Source organism: Pipistrellus hanaki, assembly GCF_964339955.1.
Source record: "Pipistrellus hanaki genome assembly, chromosome: 1".
NCBI classification, from domain to species: domain Eukaryota; kingdom Metazoa; phylum Chordata; class Mammalia; order Chiroptera; family Vespertilionidae; genus Pipistrellus; species Pipistrellus hanaki.
In genome coordinates this window covers 96728549-96744481 of record NC_140503.1, presented here as the reverse complement: position 1 = coordinate 96744481, position 15933 = coordinate 96728549, and the positions used below count along the sequence as shown (strand labels likewise).

Here is a 15933-nt window from a genome sequence, read left to right as displayed (position 1 = left end):
ATAAAAACTCTCAACAAGGTGGGAGTACAAGGATCATACCTCAACATAATAAAAGCTATATATGATAAACCCACAGCCAACATCATACTCAATGGGCAAACACTAAAACCATTCCCTCTAAGAACATGAACAAGACAGGGATGCCCACTATCACTACTCCTGTTTGACATAGTACTGGAAGTACTAGCCATTGCAATTAGACAAGAAGAGGAAATAAAAGGCATCCAAATTGGAAAAGAAGAAGTAAAGTTATCCTTATTTGCAGATGACATGATATTGTACATAAAAAACCCAAAAGACTGCATCAAAAAACTAATAGACTTAATAAATGAATTTGGCAATGTAGCAGGATACAAAATTAACGCCAAGAAATCTATGACATTTCTATACACCAATAGTGAACTTGCAGAAACAGAGACTAAAAAGGCAATCCCATTTACCATCGCACCAAAAAAAATTAAGATACCTTGGAATAAACTTAACTAAGGAGGTAAAAGACCTATACGCGGAAAACTACACGACACTGAAAAAAGAGACAGAGGAAGATGTAAACAGATGGAAGAACATACCATGTTCATAGATTGGTAGAATCAACGTCATCAAAATGTCCATACTTCCCAAAGCAATCTATAGGTTCAATGCACTCCCCATTAAAATATCAACGGCATATTTCACTGACCTAGAGAAAACTCTTAAAAAGTTCATTTGGAACAATAAAAAGAGCCCGAATAGCTACAGCAATCCTGAGAAAGAAGAGTAACGTAGGAGGGATCTCAATACCAGACTTCAAACTGTATTACAAAGCCACTGTTCTCAAAACAGCCTGGTACTGGCACAAGAACAGACATATAGATCAATGGAATCGAATTGAGAACCCAGATATCAACCCAAATCACTATGCTCAATTAATATTTGACAAAGGAGGCACGAACATACAATGGAGTCAAGAAAGTCTCTTCAATAAATGGTGTTGGGGAAATTGGACAGATACATGCAAAAGAATGAAATTAGATCACCAACTTACACCATACACAAAAATAAACTCAAAATGGATACAGGAGGTAAACATTAGACGGGAAACCATAAAAATACTAGAGGCATCCACAGGAAGCAAAATCTCAGACATATGCCAAAAGAACTTCTTCACTGATACTGCCCCTAGGGCAATGGAAGCTAAAGAGAAAATAAACAAATGGGACTACATCAAAATAAAAAAGCTTTTTTACAGCAAAAGAAACCATCAACAAAACAACAAGAAAGCCTACTGTATGGGAGAATATATTTACAAATGTTATCATTGATAAATGTTTAATCTCCAACATCTACAGACAGCTTATACAACTAAATAAAAGGAAGATAAATGACCCAATTAAAAAATGGGCAATGTATCTAAATAGAATCTTCTCAAAAGAAGACAGAAGGCCAAGAGGCACATGAAAACATGCTCAAAATCACTAATTATCTGAGAGATGCAAAACAAAACAATGCAGTACCATCTCACACCTGTCAGAATGGCCAACATCAACAGATCAACAAACGACAAGTGTTGGTGAGGTTGCAAAGAAAAAGGAACCCTCGTGCACTGCTGGTGGAAATGTAGACTGGTGCAACCACTGTGGAGAAAGTATGGAGCTTCCTCAAAAAACTGAAAATGGAACTCCCTTTTGACCCAGTAATCTCACTCCTAGGAATATATCCTAAGAAATTAGAAACACCCATCAGAAAGGATTTATGCACCCCTATGTTCATAGCAGCACAATTTACAATAGCTAGGATTTGGAAACAGCCTAGGTGCCCATCAGTAGATGATTGGATCCAAAAATTATGGTATATCTACACAGTGGAATATTATGCTGCCATAAAAAAAGAAGAAATTGTCATCATTTGCAGCAACCTGGATAGAATTGGAGAACATCTTGCTGAGTGAAACAAGCTAGTCAATGAAAGAGAAACACCACATGACCTCATTTATTTATGGATGATAAAGAACATTATAAACTGAAAAACCAAAAGATAGATATAGAGACAGTAAAGCAACAAGCAGACTGTCAAATTACAGCGGGGAGGTTAGGGAGATCTGGGGGAGATAGATCAACCGAAGGACATATACATGCATATAAGTACAACCAATGGACACAAAACTCTGGGGAGGGAAGGCATGTATGGGAGGGGGCAGGGTAATGGTATATGTACAAAGATAATAATTTAACAAAAAAATAAAATAAAATAAAATAAAATAAAATGCCAAAGGTTAAAGACAAAGAGAGATTCTTAAAAGCACTAAGAGAAATGCAGTTAATTACCTACAAGGGAGTGCCCATAAAACTACCATCTGATTTCCCAACAGAAACTTCTCAGGCCAGAAGGGACTGGCATAAAATACTCAAAATGATTAAAAGCAGGAACCTATAGCCAAGATTATTCAGCCGAGCTATTCTTTACAATAGAAGGACAAATAAACAGCTTCCCAGACAAGGAAAGACTAAAGAACTTCATTACCACCAAACCAGTATTACAAGAAACATTAAAGGTTTTCTTCAATAAAAAGAGGTCAAAATTATGAGTATTAAAATGACAATAAATACATATTTGTCAATAATTACTTTAAATGCAAATGGATTGAATGCTTCCATTAAAATATATAGTTACAGAATGTATAACATAACAAGACACTTACATATGCTGTCTACAAGAGACTCACTCCAGATAAAAAGTCAAAAACAGATTGAAAGGGATGGAAAAAGATATTTCATGAAAATAGAAACAAACAAACAAACAAATAAAAAAGCTGGGGTAGCAATACTTGTAACAGACAAAATAGACTTTAAAACAAAGACAACAAAGCACTCAGTAATTCTGCTTCAAGACATTTATTTGGAGAACCCCAAAATATTAAATTGAAAAACATATATATCCCTATTTTTATTGTAGTACTATTAACAATGGCCAAGCTATGGAAGCAACTTGGGTACCCACCAATAGATGAATGGATAAAGAAGTGGTGTATGTGTACAATGGAATATGATTTAACCATAAGAAAGGAATGAAATCTTTCCATCTGCAACAACATAGATGGAACCTAGAGATTATTATATACTAAGTGAAATAAGTCAGACAAAAACAGAAGCCAGATGATTTCACTTACATGTGGAATGTAAAGAACAAAATAAATGAACATGCTGAACAGAAACAGATTCATTGATACAGAGGAAATTTTGATGGTTGCCAGATGGGAGGAGAGGTGAGATGGACTAAAGAGGTGAAGAGATTTAGAAATACAAATTGGTAGTTACAAAACAGTAATAGAGATATAAAGTACAGCAAAGGCAATAAAATTTGTGCATGGTGTGTGTGTGTGTCCCTCAGCCCAGCCTGCACCCTCTCAAATTTGGGACCCCTCAAAGGATGTCCGACTGCTGGTTTAGGCCTGGAGGGATAAGACCTACACTGGCAGTCAGACATCCCTCACACAATCTGGGACTGCTAGCTCTTAACCACTCCCCTGCCTGCTTGATTACCCCCACTGCTTCTGCCTGCCAGCCCAATTGCCCCCCAACTGCTCCCCTACCAGTCTGATTGATGCTTAATTGCTCCCCTGGCAGCCTTATCGCCCCTGACTGCACTCCCCTGCTGGCCCAATCACCCACAACTGCACTACCACTGCAACCTGTCTCCTCCGCCAGGACCCACCTCCTTCATGCAAGGTGGCAGAGATACTGAAACCAGCTTCCTCCAAACTGGGCGGAGCCATGGAACCCCCAGGCCTCACTATGAGAAGCAGCCGCTGGGCCCGCCTCCACTGTGCATGCATAGCCATCTTGTGGTGGCCAACTTTGTGGCAGCCATCTTGTGGCAGCCATCTTGTGATGACATAGCACGGGAGAGCACGAGGACCACCTAGGCTTTTATTAGTATAGATTATTGCATTAATTCTGTATGGTATCAGATGAGTACCAGATTTATTGGGGATGGTCACTTTGAAAGTTATATAAATGTCTAATCATGAGATTGTATACCTAAAACTAAGAGTATTATATGTCGACTGTAATTTAAAAATAAAGCATACAAATTTTCAAGTAAAAAAAATTCATAGTATCTCCTACTTAGAGCACAGAGATGCCATATATAACTACATTAACATTGGATTTATATGAAGAATAAGATGCTAATATTTATTATGTTTGTCATTTAATAATTCATGATAAAACCTATTTATAATAAATCTTTTTTAGTCTAAATGTTTTCCCAGTGTTCTGAAGGTCACCAATACCAAACTATGAAAACTACAACCCCAAGATAAATACGTATTTTGATGAAATGATTTCCTTGATTTAGTAAATAAAACACCAAAAACCAAATACATGTGAAAGAATACATTAGATCCCTGGCTGGATGACTCAGTTGGCTGGAGAGTCGTTCCATAGAGCAAAAGGTTGTGGGTTCAATTCCTAGGCATGGCACACATCTAGGCTGTTGGTTCAATCACTAGCCGGGACACGTGCAGGAGGAAATTGATTGCTGTTTCTCTCTCTAAAAATCAATAATCATACCCCCAGGTGAGGGAAAACAAACATCAGAAATTTTTTTTTGTATAAATTTCCACTGTTATTTCAATAAATCAGTTTTGTATAAAAATAAATAAGTCCTTGTCCTGGCTATTGTGGCTCAATTAGTTGGGCATCTTCTTGTACACTGAAAGTTTGCCAGTTCGATTCTTGGTCAGGGCACATTCTTGGGTTATGAGCTCCATCCCTGGTAGAGGGTGGGCAGGAGGCAGCCCATTGATATTTCACTCTTACATTGATATTTGTATCTCTCCCTCTCCCTTTCTCACTCTCTAAAAATCAATTAAAATATATATATTTTTTTACAATTAAAAATAAATAAGTTTTTTTGGATGGCCTTATGCAAGGGTGTCATGCTAGATGATATGGGGTTGGGTACAAGTTGAAAACTAGATTATGCATGCCTTCAAAGAAAAGTATGAATAATGGAAGTGCTTCAATAACCTCAACATCACACCAAATTAGCTACATGCATAAGAGAAATAGAGAGAGCTGTGAGGATTAAAGGAAATTAGAGGAAACAGGACAAGCTTGAAGGAGGAAATGGAACTTGATGACTAGAATTCTGAGGGAGAATGGGATGATGGGGGAGGGGTGGATGGAAAAAATTATCAAGAGATAAAAGTATTCTCATGAAAAAAAGAGTATGAGCATAGCCACGAGGCAGAGAAGGATGGGGTACTTAAAGGACAGTGAGTTGTAAGTAAAGGTTTTTAAGTTCATAAGATATATATGGGAAATATGGGAGCTAAGTAGTTGAAAAGGGTAGTTGGGACTGAATCACAGAAGACCTTAACTGTTGAGTTTGAATGTGATTTGGTAAGCAATGAGGAGTCACCAAGCATTTTAAAACAAATAATTACAAATTTTATTTTCTTACCATATATAGTCGTGTACCATATAATACTGTTTTGATGAACGGAGGACCACATATACAATGGAGGTAAACATACATACAGTCTAAGTGTGTGATAGGCTACAACCTCCAGGTTTGTGTAGTATACTCTTATGATGTTCCCACAATATGTCTAGTGACACGTCTCAGAATGTATCCCTGTTAAGTAGCACATGGCTGTATTAACCATACCCTACATATACACTGAGTGGCCAGATTATTATGACCATCCCATCAGTACTTCGTTGGGCCACCTTTTGCCTTCAAAACTGTGGCTAATCTTCTTGGCATTGACTGAACGAGATGTTGAAAGGTAATGTGAGGAATCTGACACTGTGCCTGATGAATAGCACTGTCCAGTTCTGAGATTCGATGGCTGTGGAACCAGCTGCCTGGTGGCTCTTTTAACTTCATTCCACAAATTCTCAGTTGGATTGAGATCTGGTGAATGTGGGGACACCTAAGCAAGGTAAAGTCTTCCTCATGCTCTTGAAACCACTCCTGCACAATACGAGCACCGAGCACAGTGGCATGGCGCATTGTCTTGGAAGAAGCCATCTCCATTGGGATTCGCCATCAACATGATAGGAGGAACTTGATCAGCAACAATACTCAGGAGTGTTGTGCTGTTCAGACATTGTTGTTCCACATGAATTAAAGGCCCCAAACATGCTCCAAACCATAACACTGCCCCCACCAGCTTGAAGGGTTGTACTCATGTATGTGAGGTGTATGCTTTCATGTTGTTTCCATGAAATTCTTACTCTGCCATCTGTATGATGCAACTGGAAACGTGATTCATTGGACCACTTGACTTTTTTTCCAATGCCTGACTATCCAATCATTGTGTTCCTGTGAGAATTGGAGATGTTTTATCTTGGTAACTGCAGACAGCAAAGGTGTTCGAACAGGCCTTCGGCTTCCATATCCCATACGATGCAGTGTATGACTAATTTGCCTACAAATATCAGGTGTTCATAATAATCTGGCCACTCAGTGTATATTTAAAGCTCTCTATGCAGCATAGCTAAAACAAACAAGCCTAAATTCTATATTTACACACAAGAACATACAATAGGTCTATTGATGAGGTTGAACAAAATGGAGGGGAAAAGGCCAAGTAAACAAATGTGTGCCAGTGAAGAAAGAAGGCACAGGAACTAAATATTGTCACTTTGTTATGTTGACACAGTAGCTGAATAGTTCATTTTAACCAAATGCTGGATTCCCTAAAATAACAACTTGTTTTTGAGAGTCAGAGTAAGGTATTTGATGATGATAAACTATGGTTCAATTTTAGCTTTTAGCTATTCTTCATTTTTTATATTTCACTCCAAATCCCAGCCATCTTTAGCATTTAAAGCCATTAAAATTCTTAGACAAGAAAAGACTGGAGTTAGGGGTTGAATAGTTCAAGAGCACACTCATGACATAAGTGTCTGTCACATACTATAAATCCTTGAGCTAAAGCAACTAATCAAATCTGAATTATGGGATAAGAAATACTCTGCAATTAATTAAAGGGAGAAAAAGTCCAAAAGCGTTTCAAAATTTTTCAAATAACATTATATATATACTAGGGGACCAGTGAATGAATTTGTGCACCTAAAAAGGAACTGTGGCTGTGAGGCTGAAGTGGGCACAGGACGGGTCTCAGTCCATCCTCCCACACCCCCGCCCAGCCCCTCCCGCCCCAGGCCCCTGTCCCCTATCTGCTAGCAGCCCAGCTCCCACCACTGCTGCTGCTCCCATGTGCTGACAGCACCAGCCCCATTCGCACCCACTGAGGGTGCAGAGCAATTGGGGCCAATGCCAGCAGCAGGTGCAAGAGGTGGCTGCCAGCCTCAATCGCCCCTCAGGAGCAGGGCAAGGTAGAGAAGCCCTGAGGAGCGATCAGGGCCAGCAGCCACTGATCATATCTGCTGACGACAATGGAAGATCCGGGCCAGCGCTGGGCGCCAGCGGATGTGAGTGCTGGCTGCAGGTGGGAGTGGGGCCAGTGCCTGCAGTGGGTACAAGCGGCGGCTCTATCGCTGGCAGTGGGTGCAAGTGCACAGTGGGACCACTGCATGTGGGAGCAAATAATTTTCAGTAATCACCAGAAGCTCACTCTGATAGTAACCGGTGCCCCGCTGTGCACTGGCACCCCTGCTCACCTGCTCCTCCATCCCGCCATGGCCAACTCGTGCCATGTTCCACACTCTGCCACCTGCTGCTGATGCCTGCCATGTTTTGCACCCGCCCCCCAGTGGTCAGCACATGTCATAGCAACCAGTTGTTCAGTTGTTCCACCATTTGGTCTATTTGCATATTAGGGATATATATGGATAATGTAGAAAAAAAACTAATTACCTCATGATCATGAGTGGCCTGTCTGGCTGCATCTAAAAAATATGAAAGAATAAGAAAACATTAAGTTAAAAAAGCAAAACAGAGCAACAATTAGAACCAAAGAAACAACTGTGCCAAACCACAAAAACTGCTGGTATATGTAGGCTAGCACAACATATGATATTTTCTCTTATGGCTTTGTTAATCAGTTAGTAAGCATTTATTTATTGGTTACAATTAGACACAAGAGAAACAGCAGACATAGTTCTTACCGTTGAGGGGAATACAGTGAGAAGGTGAAAAGGAAACATATGCCAAAGGCTGTTTGCACAACATAGTTTCGCAAGCAAAATGCCAAAGTGTGAGAAGATGTAAAGACTAAGAAATGACAGACTAGTTGTGGGCGAGGCATTTTTGCAGTTTTTCCTGAAGAAGGGGATCTTAAAGCAATTCTTGTAAAAGTGGGAGAAACAATATTACTGTAGAATAAAAGATCCATGAAGACCAGGATCTTGTTTATCTTGTTCACTGGTGCTTTTTTAAAGACTAGATAAGAGGCTGATGTATAACAGGAGGTGTTCAATACATATTTTTTTGAATGCACGCATACATGAATGCATGATTTTAAAGGATGATTATCTGAGGCTGGGAGAAATGACATATAAAAGGTTTAAAGATGTTAAGGCAAGGAAATTAAGTGGTTTAATAGACAGACTTGTTTAGAGACAAAGAAATGACTAAACTGGGAATTAGAAAAAAAGTACAGACATCTTAAAAGGGTCTTGGAGCACAAGACAGACTGTTGATACTGATATGGAAACCAATTGGAATTTGTGAATTAGAGCAATGTGATTTTAATCAAGTTCTAAGATGATGCTTATAAGTGAATGTAACATAACAGAGAAATGATAGAAACAACCTATACAATAAAGAGGTAATATGCAAATTGCCTGACACACCCTCACACAGAGATGGCTGCCCCCATGTGGTCACAAGATGGCCACACTCATATCGTCACAAAATGGCCACCCCAATGTGGTCACAATTTGGCTGTGCCCATGTCATCACAAAATGGCTAGCAGGGGGACGGTAGTTATGGGTGATCAGGCCAGCAGGGGCAACCAGGCTGGCAGGGGAGGGCAGTTGTGGGTAACCAGGCCGGCAAGGGAGGGCAATTAGGGACAACTGGGCTGGTAGGGGAGGGCAGTCGGGGCTGTTTGGGCTGGTAGGGGAGGGCAGTCGGGGGTGTTTGGGCTGGTAGGGGAGGGCAGTTGGGGGCGATTGGGCCAGCAGGGGAGCAATTAGGCATTGATCAGGCTGACAGGTGAGTGGTTAGGGGGTTATCAGGCTGCTAGGCAGGCAAGTGGTTGGGAGCTAGTAGTCCAGGATTGTGAGAGGGATGTCCGACTGCCAGTTTAGGCCAGATCCCTGAGGGGTTCCAGATTGGAGAGGGTGCAGGCTGGGCTGAGGGACACCCCCCTCTAGTGCACAAATTTTGTGCACCAGGCCTCTAGTATCTTTTATATTTATCACTGTAACAGTAGACTTTGTGATACTCATCACACATAGAAAACTACAAATATATTTGGTTCTGGTACTGATACCTTGTCTTTGAGATTTGCCTTTCTGACGGTCCTGGGTTTTCCTACTGAAGACCTTGTAGGCCTCAGTCTTCTGATACTGCTCCAGTTCCTTCATGTAACGCTCCTTATCTCTATCTGCTTCATCAAGGTAACGCTAGAAAAGAAATGTGGAATTATTTTAAAGAAACAGATCTTATTTAGATAAAATATCAATGAGCTATTTGAAGACCAGCGGACAATTAGAACATGGTAAGAAAAGTGAAGCAGAATTAAAAAAAATGTCATATAAAAAGTATAATCTCTAAATTATAAAATAAATAGGTGATTCTGAGTTTCTATAGACTATTTCATTTCCTTACTTAATGAAGACAAATTCTAGTGAGGTCATTCTTATAACAAATTCTCAAGAAGATGATTATAGTTATTTTTCTAACCCTATATATATAAGTCTACATGGCCTCTAGAGTTCCCAAGATGACGGCATACCACATAGACACATTTAATCCTCTCAAGAGAAAGTATGAAATATTACTTTATTTTTTTAATTCCCCACCCCATTGTGAGAGAATGATCTCATACATCAATTGGCCTTTTAAAAGCCAGAAGAGTGGGACACTAAAGCCAGAAGACACAAAGAACATTAAAAAGAATGACTTCATTCTATGGGCCTAATATAGACTACTGTGAGAGAGCTTATATCTGTTTAAACAATGAATAGCACAAAGTATGCAAAGTCTAGTGATCTACTAGCATAATTTTATTTAATGCCTTATTCTTTTCATTCATCAATTAAGTTTAAGAAATAAAGTATGAAAATACTGCTTCTAAATGAACATAAACTGATGTCAGAAATTGTTAAAAACCTTATTACCTATAAAAGTCAAATGTCAAATGTAGGGAACAAAAATGGCCAAATCTGGGACAATTTAGTACCAAAATACTTAAGTACAGTAATAAATTATAAACCAATCAGAAAAAAATTATATGGCTATAATAAATAAATATCAACCACATAAATATATAAATAGGGAAAGGAGGAGGGCTCTTGCTTAAATTTGAATGGTTAACTGGTAAGTGGGGAGTGAGTGCCAGGGTTGAAAAGTGATCATTTTGCAACCACCATGCTAAAGATTAGGTTAGGCAAAAGTAATCAATGAATGCGAAATCTGTGGGGAAATTTTGATACCAATATTTGCATGTTCTCCATACACTACTTCCTATCTAATAAAGAGGGAATATGCTAATTGACTGTCCTGCCCTTCAAGATGGTGGTGCCCACAGCCAATAAGGAGGGACTATGCGAATTGACTGCCATGTCCTCAAAGATGGTGGCATCCACAGCCACAACAAGGAGGCACTCAATCTCTGGAGTCCCCTAGTCCCCTCAGCCCCACAGCTGCCCAGGGCTGGCCCAAGGCACAGGCAAGCCTTGGATGGTGGCTGCCCAGTCACCCAGGGCCGACTGAGGCGCAAGTAACCAGGGCTGGCCGAGGCTTGCAATGCAAGCAGTGGCAGCAGCAGAGGTGTGATGGGGTGTTGCCTTCCTCTGATTACCGGGTTGCCTCCCACCCCTGAGGGCTCCTGGACTGTGAGAAGGGGCAGGCACTAGTATTAATTATAAGGGAGAATTTAAAAAATATATTGTAAATTAACATTACCAATTAAGAATAAAAGGACACTGTGGTACCCTAAGAAGGACACATCACCACTATAATATTCTGACCAAGAATGCATAACCTCAAACTAATCATGAGGAAACACCAAATAAAAAATGAGAAATATTCTGTTTAAATTAAACCAAAAAAAAGAGAAAGAGGAGAGATTGTATTTTTTAAAAGATATTAATGTTCTCAAATACAAAGTTGTAGAAATGTTCCAGATTAAAGGAATCTAGAGATTTGACAAACACAAAACCTGACCTTACTCTGGAATCTGAACTGAAGGGGCGGAATTTTTAAAAAAATCCTCGCCCACCAGCAAGGAGCCGGGCGACGGGGCCCCCAGGGGGGGGGGGGGGTGCCCCTGAGCCTTCGACTGCTGAGCGCGGGCAACGGAGCCAAGGACGGGGGCTGCTTCCTGGGCGGCGCCGACCCCGGCAACAGGCTGGAGCAGCGCGGGAGCCCGCGGAGAACAAAGGGGTGCCACAGGCCAACCTGCTGAGCTCCCAGGACAAGGAGGAAGAAACCAAAGAAGTTCTCAATGTGAAGAAATCAAGTGAGAGCAAATGATAGTAAAATTACTTAAGAAAGAATACAAAGAAGATCTTGAAAAATCAAAGACTAAGTCAGAACTCAACGCACCAGCCAACATTGCAACATAAATGCGTTTTTTTTGGTTTTTTTTTTAAAAAGAAAAAAAAAAGAGAAAAAAGGGACAGAATGTTGGAACAGCGGCGACCAGGCCTAGAGTGGCCAGGCACAAGGCAGTGGCAGCTGGGCCCGGAGCAGCAGTGGCCAGGCCCCAGAGCAGCAGCAGCCAGAACAAGAGCATCAACGGCCAGCACTGGAGCAGCCAGACCTGGGGCAGTGGCAGCCAGGCCTGAGGCAGAGGCGGCCAAGCCCAGGGTGGCCAGTCCAGGAACACCCAGACACGGAGTGGCTGGGCCCGGAGAAGCCGGGCCCAGAGCAGCCGGGTTGGGAGCAGCCAGGCCCAGAACAGCAGTAGCCAAGCACGGAGCATCCAGGCTGCGAGCGGCCAGGCTCGGAGCAGCCAGGTCGGGTGCGGCCAGGCCTGGAGCAGCGGCTGCCAGGCTGGGAGCGGCCAGGCCCAGAGCAGCTGGGTCTGGTGTGGCCAGGCCTGGAGCAGCGGCTGCCAGGCTAGGAGCGGCCAGGCCCGGAGCAGCAGCTGCCAGGCTGGGAGCAGCCACGCCCGGAGCAGCCGGGTCTGGTGTGGCCAGGCCTGGAGCAGCGGCTGCCAGGCTGGGAGCGGCCAGGCCCAGAGCAACAGCTGCCAGGCTGGGAGCGGCCAGGCCCGGAGCAGCGGCTGCCAGGCTGGGAGCGGCCAGGCCCGGAGCAGCCGGGTCTGGTGCAGCCAGGCCCAGAGCAGCGGCTGCCAGGCTGGGAGCGGCCAGGCCCGGAGCAGCCGGGTCTAGTGCGGCCAGGCCCGGAGCAGCGGCTGCCAGGCTGGGAGCGGCCAGGCCCGGAGCAGCCGGGTCTGGTGCGGCCAGCCCCGGAGCAGCGGCTGCCAGGCTGGGAGCGGCCAGGCCCGGAGCAGCCAGGTCTGGTGCTGCTAGGCCAGGAGCAGCGGCTGCCAGGCTGGGAGCGGCCAGGCCCGGAGCAGCCGGGTCTGGTGCTGCTAGGCCAGGAGCAGCGGCTGCCAGGCTGGGAGCGGCCAGGCCCGGAGCAGCCGGGTCTGGTCCGGCCAGGCCCGGAGCAGTGGCTGCCAGGCTGGGAGTGGCCAGGCCTGGAGAAGCGGCTGCCAGGCTGGGAGCGGCCAGGCCTGGAGAAGCCGGGTCTGGTGCGGCCAGGCCCGGAACAGTGGCTGCCAGGCTGGGAGCGGCCAGGCCCGGAGCAGCCGGGTCTGGTGCGGCCAGGCCAGGAGCAGCGGCTGCCAGGCTGGGAGCGGCCAGGCCCGGAGCAGCCGGGTCTGGTGCGGCCAGGCCAGGAGCAGCGGCTGCCAGGCTGGGAGCGGCCAGGCCCGGAGCAGCCGGGTCTTGTGCGGCCAGGCCAGGAGCAGCGGCTGCCAGGCTGGGAGTGGCCAGGCCCGGAGCAGCCGGGTCTGGTGCGGCCAGGCCCGGAGCAGGGGCTGCCAGGCTGGGAGCGGCCAGGCCCGGAGCAGCAGCTGCCAGGCTGGGAGCGGCCAGGCCCGGAGCAGCCGGGTTGGGTGCGGCCAGGCCCGGAGCAGCGGCTGCCAGGCTAGGAGCGGCCAGGCCCGGAGCAGCAGCTGCCAGGCTGGGAGCGGCCAGGCCCGGAGCAGCCGGGTCTGGTGCGGCCAGGCCCGGAGCAGCGGCTGACAGGCTGGGAGCGGCCAGGCCCGGAGCAGCAGCTGCCAGGCTGGGAGCGGCCAGGCCCGGAGCAGCCGGGTCTGGTGCGGCCAGGCCCGGAGCAGCGGCTGACAGGCTGGGAGCGGCCAGGCCCGGAGCGGCCGGGACCGGAGCAACCGGGCCCAGAGCAGCCGGGTCGGGTGCGGCCAGGCCTGTAGCAGCAACAGCCAAGTCCAGAGCAAGTAGGTCGGGAGCGGCAGTGACCAGACCCAGAGCAGCTGGTTGTGGAATGAACCAGAGCAACAGAGGCCAGGCCCGGAGCAGCCAGGCCCGAAACAGCTCGCTCCTCGCCTGTACCTGCCCACGGCTGCCTCTCAGACATGGCTGGAAACTTTTGCAGGAACTTGAGGGTCTGCTGAATCAAGTGATGAAGGCTTAGATCTGGATGTGTTGAGTTAGTATAGCGCTGGGGTGTTGATCTGTGAGTGCCTTGGGTGGGGCCTGGATGAGGCTGGTTGACCTATTTGAAAATGTCTTTTGTGTGAAGTGTATCATTGGGCATGTGGAGGTATTATTGATATGAGAAAATGCTAAGTAACAGATTTACTATCTGAAAAGGGATTTACTATCGGGGAAAGGGAGGGAGGAAGAGACTGAACATAAACTGTGCACCTATGGATGAGGACAATGGGGGATGGGGAGGGGGCAGAGGGTGGGGTGGGAACCTGGTGGAGGGGGGAAGAAATGAGGAACCTTTGTAATAATATGAACAATAAAGATTGATAAAAAAAAAAAAAAAAAAATCCTCGCCCAAAGATATGTTTATTGATTTCAATGAGAGAGGATGGGACAGAGAGAAACATTGATGTGAAAGAGAAACATCAATTGGTTGCCTCTTATATGGCCCCGACCAAGGGAGCAAACCCACAACCTAGGTATGTGTCCTGACTATCAATCCAAACTTGCAACCTTTTAGCATAAGGGACAATGCTCCAACCAACTGAGCCACCTAATCGCAGTATGGAGGGGGAAGTTTTTATAAAAAAATGATGTAATATCAACTGATTAAATTGGAATATGGATGGCAGGTTAGATAAAACTTTTGTGTTAATAATAAAGTTGATAATTATAAAAGAATATGTCTATCTTTAGGAAATATACATGAAAATATCTAGGGCCATGATGTATGTAACTTCTCCTTAAATGATTCTGAAAACAACAGTGTGCATGTGTGTACTGTGTGTGACTGTGTGAGAGTATGAGGGAGCTTGTGCTGGAGAAAGTATGACCACATATGCAGAGATATGGGACAAAAGTATTAACAATAGATCAATCTAGGTAAAGGATATTTGTAGTATGCTATGTTTGTAAGTATTTTTAGATTTGAAACTATTTTAAAAAAGAAAGTAAAAAACAAAAACAAAAACAAAACAAGTACACAAACCCTTGTCCTACCTATATAATAGTGGTTAGTGGTTAGTTGTGGACATAATTACTGTTAACTTTGCTTTTTTCTTTATACATTCTGTATTGTCTGAAAACATTTTAAACCATGAGCATGCATTAATTTTGAAATTAAAAAATTAAAAGAGTAACCTATATGTACAACTCTCTATCCCTTTATAAATTAGAGCTGAAACAATGGATGATATATATGCACTGCTTTCTATTAGCTTGCTACCACAAACATAGAGCTTTAAGTTGCAACTTAATCTGATCTCTTTGAAAATGTTTTAATTAGGTCAATTACCAACAGTATTTTTCATTTTGGTAGAAAGGAGTACAAGACACAAAAGAAATACAAGTATTTTTCAGATGCTGAGAATGCCAAGAACTTCTTGTTTTAAAATATCTTATTGATTTTTTTTTTTTTTAATACAGAAGAAAGGAGAGGGATAGAGAGTTAGAAACATTGATGAGAGAGAAATATCAATCAGCTGCCTCCTGAACACCCCTTATTGGGGATTTGCCGGAAACCAACATACATGTCCTTGACCGGAATCGAACCTGGGACCCTTCAGTCCGCAGGCTGATTCTCTATACACTAAGCCAAACCAAGTAAGGCAATGCCAGGAACTTCTTAACCCAAAGTCAATCCCACTACCATCACTCTGCATTTGGCACATTACAGCTAGTGCATGGCTATTTTGTCCTCCATCCCTCTCAAATGTTTCTAACAAGTGGATTTGTTTCAGTTTAATAATAAGGTTAATTTCTGTTTTCGAAGAGAAAGAATTCAAGAAATGCTTTATTTTTCATAATTGGTTAAATATGGCTATTTTTAAACTCTAGTTTTAAAATTTTATCAGAGCAGTAAGACCTTCTAAAATAAAAATCTTATGTGAACAGAATTATATCAAATGACCTTTTCTCATTTAACTCATGACTTTTCATTGAATTTAGCGGAGTAAATTATGTTGATAAACTTCTTAATATTGAATCTTATGTGAACTCTCAGCATATCAATCAAACACCAGTGCAGCTACTTTGGTTAGAGCCCCTCCTTCTCAAACCTTGCAGCAGACTCTGAAAGAATATAAAAACTATTGTGTTATAGAAGAGAGCTATGAAGGACCCTACTAGGCACAGGACAAAATTGAAAAATCAGCTGTCCATCTTCTTTGTTTTTCTGATAGA

The 15933-nt window shown here is 43.7% G+C and overlaps 1 protein-coding gene across 1 annotated transcript in view; it reads right to left on the bottom strand.

The window, feature by feature from the left end:
• Positions 1–15933, bottom strand: part of HMG20A (high mobility group 20A) — a 92515-nt gene that overhangs the window by 33590 nt on the left and 42992 nt on the right. The window contains exons 5-6 of the mRNA XM_084876895.1: positions 9396–9528; positions 7813–7844 (exon numbers count right to left, since the gene is read on the bottom strand). Coding sequence (XP_084733021.1) covers positions 7813–7844; positions 9396–9528 — 165 coding nt within the window. The remainder of the gene's footprint in view (positions 1–7812; positions 7845–9395; positions 9529–15933) is intronic.